The sequence below is a fragment of the Trichomycterus rosablanca genome, chromosome 19 (genome assembly GCF_030014385.1).
Source record: "Trichomycterus rosablanca isolate fTriRos1 chromosome 19, fTriRos1.hap1, whole genome shotgun sequence".
NCBI lineage: Eukaryota > Metazoa > Chordata > Actinopteri > Siluriformes > Trichomycteridae > Trichomycterus > Trichomycterus rosablanca.
The window spans coordinates 20,253,049-20,263,029 of record NC_086006.1 but is presented as its reverse complement, the minus strand read 5'-3'; the positions used below and the strand labels follow the sequence as shown (position 1 = coordinate 20,263,029).

At 37.6% G+C, this 9,981-nt stretch overlaps 1 protein-coding gene across 1 annotated transcript; it reads left to right on the top strand.

The window, feature by feature from the left end:
• Positions 1-7,187: 7,187 nt before the first annotated feature.
• On the top strand, positions 7,188-9,661 carry zgc:103759 (U8 snoRNA-decapping enzyme). Its single transcript, XM_063015545.1, has 4 exons — positions 7,188-7,319; positions 7,641-7,681; positions 7,796-8,021; positions 8,112-9,661. The coding sequence occupies exons 1-4, from the start codon at positions 7,188-7,190 to the stop codon at positions 8,316-8,318; spliced, it is 606 nt and encodes a 201-aa protein (XP_062871615.1). The 3' UTR covers positions 8,319-9,661.
• The last annotated feature ends 320 nt before the right edge of the window (positions 9,662-9,981 follow it).

The window sequence follows — 9,981 nt, the reverse complement described above, 5'->3', positions numbered from 1 at the left end:
ATATATATCTATTTTGTTTTTATTTTTAAATAAAATTAGACAATTAATATATATTTATTTTGTTTTTATTTTTAAATAAAATTAGACAATGAATATATATATATATATATATATATATATATATATATATATATATATATTGTTTTTATTTTTAAATAGAATTAGACAGTTAATATATATCTATTTTGTTTTTATTTTTTAAATACAATTCTTTTAAAAACTACTGGGATTAGGTTGCATGTGTCATTTGACGTGGTTTTAAGATACATTTCTTGGGAGGGGAAATGCAACACATTTACATATCGATTCATACAATTGAATTTCATGTTAAATGAACAACAATAACATCCCCCACATTATACAATTCATTACTAAATTCATTAGTAAATTGTGAAGATTTATAAGATAAATGTACTGTAAATATCAGTTTTATTGTCAAAATATTGTGCCAATAATCTTGGAGCTGACCGTACATGCTGTATAGTTTTGCCAGAAGCATTTGACTGTAAAAGCTTTTGATTCCTCTTTTTAATTTCACTTACTCTGACTTTCTTAGTTTAATATTCCACACTAATCCTTGCTTCATGGCCATAGTCACCAGTATGTGTGTGTATACGTGATAGTGCTACTGAGTGTGCTTAGCTATTTGAAGGAGCTCTAATCTTTAGCCCTCCTCCAGTATTAGCTATAATATGAGCTAATCAGTCTTTTAGCGAAGGTCTTACAGGCTGGACATGCCAGTGTCATCACTCCCACCTTGCTACTTCAACCCTGGCTTTGTCTGCATTGTGATAGCTCTGTCCTACAACATCTCTTACCATACACACACACACTCAAGCACATAACCCTGATATAAGCACCTGCAGCTGTTTCTCTATTTTCGTCACTGTTTTGACAGCAATGTTCACCTCTCTCTCTTCAAGCCTGGTGCCTAAACTAGAACAATAGACATCGGCACCCATAAAACTCAGTAAGTAGTCAGAGGTTCCAGAATAGCACAGCCATATCAGTTCATAGCACAGACTCAACTGCCACCCAGTAAGCTCAGAGAATATGGGCTAACAAGGCTATGGGTCTACACACTAATACAAATTCCTCAGGTTAGGCATTTAAATGATGCTTTTGTTCAGAGTGACTTATGTTAACCAGCTGCAGTGTTCTTGATTTGTTGATACAGTGTGTTTGGCTAAGGCAAAGCAGGTAGGTACCTTGCCTCAGGTCACTGTGACAGTAAGGATTATGTGGGTTCAAATTCTTGACCTCATTGTTCATTCTAAATTATGGCCAAATAATACCTCATGCTTGACCTGTACTGCTCGAACAGGAGTTGTCAGAAATGGTATGGCGTATTATTAGTAACTTATACAGTGCTGTAACTTTTATAAGAAAAGTGGCAGAGCATTTAGCTACCACATGGACTAAAATGCTTTGTTTCTTGTTAAGATGGTTGTTGCAATATAACTAATATAATCAACCCTACTCTCTGGGTAGGAGGTATGACATTCATGTTTCTAAGCGAATTGTTTGAACGGTTCAATGACACAGAACAAGAAGGCTGTAAATCGTTAAATTACAGTGCTCTTATTGAATACGGAAACCTCTCTGGCAGCAATTACAGCTGTAAGTCTTCTTGGATATGTTTCTTCAAGCTTTGCACAGCTAGATTTAAGCAGTTTATCCAGTTATTCATGGTAGATCCTCTTAAACTTCATCAGATTAGATGGTATGTGTCTGTAAACTGTCATCGATAATCAGTGGGATTTAGGTCTAGGCTTTTTTGGGCTCCTCAAGGACTTTTAGTGACAGCCACAAAGCTACTCTAGTGTTGTAATGGCTGTTGAAAGATAAATTGTTGCATTCGGTTCTTGTCTATCTTGCACGGATGCCAAATTTGGTCAGACATCGAACTTGATGAAATTACTGAGTCCACATTGGTCTTGAGAACATTCAAATCGATAAATATTGTTTTAAGTATTTGCCTTGATCTGTACCTTGCCAGGGCGGCACGGTGGCTCAGTGGGTAGCACTGTTGCCGCACAGCAAGAAGGTCCTGGGTTTGATCCCCAGCGGGGAGGTCTGGGTCCTTTCTGTGTGGAGTTTTCATGTTCTCCCCGTGTCGGCAGCTGACCCATGTTAAGAGCCATGTCCTCAACATGCCAATTTGGCTTGCAGTGGGGGCACAGATGCGCAGATGATTGATAAGTCTGGACCTCACTGTTTTTCACTCTCAGATTTGCCAGCTACTCTGTCTTGTAAACATGTCTCTGAAACCATGATACTGGGCCACTTTGCCCGGTCTTCTCTCACAACGGAATTGCCCTAAAGGCGACATGACATCCCTTTTATGGAGCAGACCCCAGTCTTGGCTGATCTTGGCTTATCTTTTCTTTGAGTTGTTGCAGATGCCCAAAGCAGCCTGTCATATTGTGACAACCAGTTCTCTGTTCCGTGCTATTTTCGTTATTTTGGCCACTTTATTTATTTGAACGAATGAATGAAATGAATGAATGAATGCCTTCACTTGTCATATATACATAGACAAGTGTACAGTACAATTAAATTATTTTCTTTGCATATCCCAGCTTGTTTGGAAGCTGTGGTCAGAGCACAGGGTCAGACATTGTAAGGTGCCCCTGGAGCAGACACGGTTGAGGGCCTTGCTCAAGGGCCCAACAGTTGCTGCATAGCAGATCCTGGATTTGAACCGGCAATCTGCCGATTGCTAGCCCAAAGCTCTACCCAATAGACTACCACTTATCCCTTTTAAGTTAGTGGCTTTTTTTCCACATTGTCGTTCTACCTTGCTTAAAACATCTTGCACCTTCAATACTGAGACGCAACCTGCACCATTTGAGACACCAATTTGTTTTTGTTTTTTTATTCCTTATGCTTTGGCCATTGGGATTGACTGGTGATTTTGTTAGGTGGCCAGCTTAAGTGAAGCTTTTAGAAAAATAAGGGGTCCGCTGTGTTTAATTTTATTGTGTGTAGTTTAGTACTTCCAACTTAAAATCAAACTAACCCACAGCCTACTTGTATAATATTACACATCTCTTTACATGGTAAACTGTTGGTAAGTCATATAAGATAAAAAAAAAAATAATGCATTTGTCAAAGTCTTTTGCTCAGACACAGTAACACAGCCCCCTCTTTTAAATACACAAATGGATACACATGTCTTTTTACAGATATATAGGTCTGCCATAATGCCCTCGCACATATGTCGTATGACACTGCAGGACCTTTGTCGGGACAGATGAGAGGGTAGAGCGTGGCGCCAGGTCAGTGTGCTGTGTTGTTGTAAAAAGTGTGCCACAAACATATTGTCTGTTAACAGTGAGCCGCTTGGGGGAGAATGCACAGCTTCAAAGAAGTGGGGAATGCTGGCAAAGATGGGAGGCCTCGGAGCGGCCTGCTTAGAAAGCCTCCAGAGACAAGGTCAGCACCTGTCCACTGCAACAACTGCTGTTAAACACATACACACAAACCCAAATAAATACAGTACTGTGCTATATTTGCAGTATATTACCTTACAAATTGACATATATATTTAATTTAAAAAATTTAAGTAAACACGTCAGATGAGATCAAATAATCCTAAACTCAAATACTTTAGTTTGCTGGCACGTGGTACATGTTCTGAGAGAAAATGCTCATCAAAATGTTTAAACCCAGTCATGCTTGGTAAGCCTCAAAGGTTAATGTCTTCCTGGTCCTTAGTGTATTGCTTACTACTGCGGCTATGCTCAGCTGCCACAGGAGGCGTGAAGACAAATGATTTTTCTATTAGATCAGGGTGTGGCTGTGAGACCTGCTCCTTCCTTTACTCTGTTCATAGTTAGTAGATCAAGCCTTTAAACCTGCTGTAAGGCTGCTCAAGAATTCTGACAAGTGCTTGAGGGCATGAAGCCAGACACTTGAGCAGCCATCTGTTTCCTGCTTCTTACACCCCCTAGATGGACAACACACACTCCAGGCGGGACTGCATACCATTCAACAGCACGCTGCATAGCCAGACACTTAGCAGCTTGTTTTAGGAATAAGAACATTTCAGACAAGTATTTGTGGCTGCATCATGAAGATTGTTTGGGCAAACCATAAGTGAGAAAACTAATAATTTGGGATGAATTAGAATGTTGATTGTGAGACAGACCTCCTGGTCCAACAACAGCCTGACCTCAATATTATTATTATTATTTATCAGGATTTTAACATCATGTTTTACACTTTGATTACATTCATGACAGAAACGGTAGTTATTCGTTACACAAGATTCATCAGATTAAGTTTAATGTCAAACACAGTCATGAACAATCTCCAATCAACCTGACTGCATGTCTTTGGACTTTCTTGCTGTGAGGCGACAGTGCTACCCACTCAGCCACCGTGTCACCTGCCTGACAAAGCTCTTTTAGTATTTTGAATGGGTACAAATATCCACAAAGTCACTTCAAATTCTTGTGAAAAGCTAACCTTTGTGGAGGAACCCCTGTGGCCCACATAGAGCCCTAAACTCAACCCCATTTCCCCCACTTCCAACATCATTGCCTGACTTCAAACAACTAGCTTACATCATAATATTAATGTATTACTGTGTCCTGTGCATTATAAATCAATATTCATACATACATATACACTGTATGGTCAAAGTATGTAGACATGCCTCCAAATTGTTGAGTTCAGGTGTTTTAGCAACACCCATTGATAATAGCTTTAAAAAGTCAATCAAATAAAATAAACACAATGGTTTCAACCTTGGGCCAACAGTTTGGGCAAGATCCTTTCAGTGTGTCTGTGCCCCTTTTGCACAAAGTGAGTTGCATAACAACATGGTTTGACGGTTTGGGCGAAAAGGAACTTTACTGGCAATGGAGCAATGGAGTTATGCTAGATACCAAGACTGTCTTAAGAAAGGACATTATAAAGTAGGAAGATAATAGTGAGGTGGTGAATTTAAAAAGTAGCCATGTACAGGGAATAGCTGTGGATGGGGCCTAGAAGCGTTACAAAAACAGAGAACCTGCCCTGTCCCACACTTAAAATAACACCTAAAACACACACAAATTGCTTGTCTGATTGTTGTCTTCTGTTCCGGTTTTAGGGCATCAGAAACAAAGACAAACATCTACCCTGAAGAAGGATGTGCTTAAGTTCCTTGGCGTTGAAGAAATTAAAGAGGATTTTGTTTGCCTCAGAAGACAAAATTCAATGTGTAGTCACATAAGATAAGCTCTATTTATTTAGACGTTGTTAGAGGTTTTTATGTAATTAGAAAGAACATTCTAAATTGAAAAAGTTTGTCATGCTGTACAAAAGTAGACTGGGGAATACATAAAGGATCTTGGGTAATTAGGAACGGAGTCCCAAATTTGTTATTTGATAACTTTCATAATTCTTCTCTCAAATTTCTTATTTGATAACTTCCATAATCCTTCTCCCATATTTATTTGATAACTTCATAAATCAACCAACTCAGCAGTCTCTACAGGGAATAGCTCTGAACGTGACCCACAGGCCCGACCCGACCTATCCCGTACTTCAAATAATCCTAAGAACAAACTGCTTGTCTGATTGCTTTCTTCTGTTCCTGTTAGGACATCAGAAACAAACACCTTAGAGGCCCTGGAGAGGGATGTGATTAAATTCCACACCGCTGAAGAAAATGAAGAGCACATCTATTTAGACTCTGAGGACAGGTACAATTTATTGTGTAGCCCTGTTTATATAGACAAAGGTCACCTGCCACAATCAATCAAAATTACCAACAAGGACCAAGGAGGCCACGCCACAGAGTTCCATAACATTAAAAAAACATTCAACATCAATGAACGAATGTTGGTGTTGTAGCTATATATCTACATAATATTAAATATATTTAAAAACCCATAATAAATGTATTAAAAAACAAGACAATAAAAAAACAAGCGAGGCAGCAAATCCACCAACTGGCCCAGTCTGTGCCCAGGTGTGAATCGAACTTTGACAGCTTATCATGCAATGCTATCTTAGAGCTCAAAGTTCACACATATTTGAAAGTTGTTTCCTGTCTTGCTCTACACTGACTAACACCTGGACCTAATACCCTGAATCTTTTTACAATATTATGTTAGGCAGATGATTGACAATTCTCTCCAAAAGATCTTTACTTGCGAAGACTTTGCTTGCAAACAGAGTCGTTGTTGTACCCAATCATGATACCGTTACCAATTCACCTGCTTATTGTGGATTGTTTTAAAACAGTGTTATTTGTATATTATATAAGCTTTTCACTTTTATTTTGTTCCATCTATTTTTGAGTGTTTTGCAGGCATCAAATTCAAGTTTTTTATTTTATTTAAAGAAACAGTATACAGTAAACATACATTTTATATATATGAACATATTACCAAAAATATGACTTATATAATATGACTTAAAATAATAAAAACATCAAAGGAATCAAAGCCAGAGGAATTACAAATCATTTAGGGATTCTTGTTCCAATAGCATAACATATAAAATAAAATCCTTCTTAGAAAATGTGACAAACAACACAAGTTTACACTCAAACATGATTGGAAATCTATTTTTAGTACTAGCAATTCTTATTAAATAAAGAAGAATGAACAAATCACATATCCATAAACTTTTAGTCTCTTTGAGTTGGCAATTCTATCTTAGATAATTTAAACAATTTTAAGTACAAAATATAAGGGAAAATTTAATTTGGAATGTGTAAGTGTTTTATGGTCTTGTGTTTTATAGTACATATTTTATATAGAATACTGTACAGTACTGTAATGAATTCTATATAAAATACTAAATATTCTATATAGAATATTTGCACTGATTTTACATTACTGGTTCTTTACTAAATAATATTGTTTTATAATAAGGTTTTGTGTTTTGGTCTTGTGTTCTTGTGTTATAGTAAATATTGTACATAGAATACTGTACTGTATTCTATATAGAATACTGTACTGTATTCTATATAGAATACTAAATATTGTATATAGACTATTTACAATGATTTACAATGATTACCGGTTCTGTACTAAATAATATTGTTTAATAAGGGTGTAGGACTCGTATTATGAAATGTAGTGTCCGGTTTAGTGGCCGTACTTGTGGTTGCATGTTGATTAAGCCTTGCTGCTTGTATTTAGCATTAGCGTTTTAACATAACAACAGTTATTATTACAGTATTGATGGCGGGTCGGACCATCAGTAGAGAAGACGCACTGTCTCTTCAGGACCATAAACATGCCTGTCACATCTTGCTGTATGCTGAAACCAAAGCCAAACTATTCGGCAAAATCCCAATTAAACAAATCGTTCTGGTAAGAAAGACACCCCGCCTAATTATTGAGTTCAGGTGTTTCAGCCAAACCTCGTACTAACAGGTGCTTATAGTTGTTTATGTGTACATAAACACTGGGAACAAGACATGACCTGGTAAAGATGACAGTTCATCACAGGGCATCACATACTTTTAACCTAATCACTAGACTAGGAGAACATGCCAAAGCTCGGATCCTGGAGCTGTGCTGCCCTGATACTACAGTATGCTCCAGTCATCTTTCACAGAAGTTTTGTATGAAAATATGTATTATATATATTTATATTCTAAATTTAATTTAATATTTTTTAATATTTTTTAGATGCAGATGCGTTTTGATGGCTTGCTTGGCTTTCCTGGAGGGTGAGTGGGAAAGCAACTGATGTAAACTTCTCTTGATTATACATAGAATAGTACATTGATTTATCTGGTTGTCTGTATGACTATTTGTACATCCTGTACACAAACTCACTTTAGGTTTGTGAAGCTCTCAGAGGAGAGTCTGGAGGCAGGCCTAAGCAGAGAGCTGAAGGAAGAGGTGGGAGTGGAAGTGCCAGTGACCCTGGATGATTACATGTACTCTTGTCTTGCACCATCCCCTCCCAGAATTGTCTTACACTTTTATATAAAGAAGATGAAGGAGGCTGAGCTGATAGAAATAGAGAAAGCTGCAGTATCGAATGCTGTGGATCATGGTTTAGAGGTTAAAACATTTACTTATACTTAAATCTATTCTTTTTCTGATACCACGTTCTTCATCGAAGACCACAAATATTTTTTGTCATCCGTGTAGGTGCTGGGCATGGTTCGAGTGCCACTGTACACTTTGAAAAATGGTGGTGGTCTTTCAATGTTCCTATCTCACTCGTTCATCAGTAACTCACGTGACCAGCTTCTGGAGGCACTGCGGCACCTGGGGCTGGTGTCGTCTCAGACTCTGGAGGAAGCACTGAGAGAGGCTGAGAAGAGGAGACACAAGCACCTAACTGATCCTCACTGACACTGAGAGTGTTTATATAGACTTTAATAGTCTGATCATTTATACAAATAGTATACTGCACACACACACTTCCTTAGCAGCATGGTTCTGCCACTTGAGCAGTAAAATAGTAAAATTACAAAAAATAGTAACCCACTAGTGAGTGCTCAGGTGGTACAGCAGTTTATTACACTAGCCCTTAAGTATGCTATTGACCACTGGGCATCTACACAGACAAAACTGGCTGTGTCATATAGTGGAAGTGGGTGGCCAAAGCCCTGTGATGCCTTGAACTCAGTGTTTTCCAGTGTGTAACCAGCTCTGATCAGAAATAAATTAACTGATGAAAAGGAAATTAAGAAAAAATAGTAACCAGCTAGTTTATATTAAACTGGTTGGTACAGGACAATGTTAAGACAGATTCACTAGATACACTTGATGTCAATACAGTTAGAGCTTCAGATTCTGTTTGAAAAGTAAGGGTATGTTAAAGATAAATATTCTCTAGAAGTGTTCTCATTATAGCTCTGGAAATTAATAACACATTGGTCAAATATTATATTAATTGGGTTACTCACTATAGGGGTAAAGAAGTGTGTGCACTTGCTCACTTGTGGTGAATGTGGTAAAGAATGTCTCATCGTACCCTATCATATCCCCCCACATCTTTTGTGTAAATGAGTGCCTTCGTTTTTATACCACTTTGATTTATTTCTCTTGCCAGTATGGTGCCATCTTGGCCTGCTCAGTATTTTCTCAGAGTTTGTCTGGCTAAAATAATGTTGTCCCCCTTTATGAAGAGGTACATTTCAGGATGCATGGTGACATCTGCTGATAGAGCAGTTATATTGCACGTCTTGTATGATATTGCTCAGGCTTCTGTGTTCAGTTGGTTGTAAGACACCCCCACCCTAATTTAGTGGTAAATTAACTTTTTAAGACCCTGGAATCATGGGAAATCCAATTACTGTACATTACTGACAGGCATATGGGACCTAGGGCTTTCTGTTTATTAGATTACTTAGGTGTACAATTATTATATTATTGCTAACAGCATGATGTCATGCAGTGATAAGGTTATTCCTTACATATAAAAGCACTCACCAGGTACTTATATACTGTATCTCAGTTTACATACTAAAGACCTGACTACAGAGCTGACTACAATCAGGGATTGTTTAGATATGATATAGGAATCATGGAGTGTTCACTCTTGATTTGTGTGTACATTTGATTTATGTTTTTGAAATTACATAGGCTTCAGTTATAAGACAAGTTTAAAGTATAAATGTTCTAAAATAAAACTCCATGGCATTTTTTTTATGTTTGATGTCCGAAAAGTCAATAAAACTGCTCCAGGATTTGAGGCAGAATAAAACATTTGATTTTGATCGAAGGTTAATGGAACATGTGTATTTAATTTAAATGAATATTTTGAATATTTGGTGCTGGGTTGTGTCAGGGCAAAATGCCAGTGGGTGCATAAAATCATGATGTGCAATCTTTATAGACAAATGCTAGCATTGGGACTGTTTGTACTAAGAGGGATGCTATTCAGGTAGATTCACGTAAATTTGTCAGATTTATGCCCTGGTCTATGCTAGAGCTGCCTTGGTCTGGTGCAAGTGCTGTTTCTGCAAACTGTTCAGGATCACCAACCTAGCAGCTGCAATAAATCTGATAG

Excerpts from the sequence above, each read along its gene's own strand:
- zgc:103759 (XM_063015545.1), top strand. The coding sequence starts at position 7,188 with ATGGCGGGTCGGACCATCAGTAGAGAAGACGCACTGTCTCTTCAGGAC. Across the intron at positions 7,320-7,640 it reads CAATTAAACAAATCGTTCTG|ATGCAGATGCGTTTTGATGG; the intron begins GTAAGAAAGACA and ends AATATTTTTTAG. Across the intron at positions 8,022-8,111 it reads CTGTGGATCATGGTTTAGAG|GTGCTGGGCATGGTTCGAGT; the intron begins GTTAAAACATTT and ends TCATCCGTGTAG.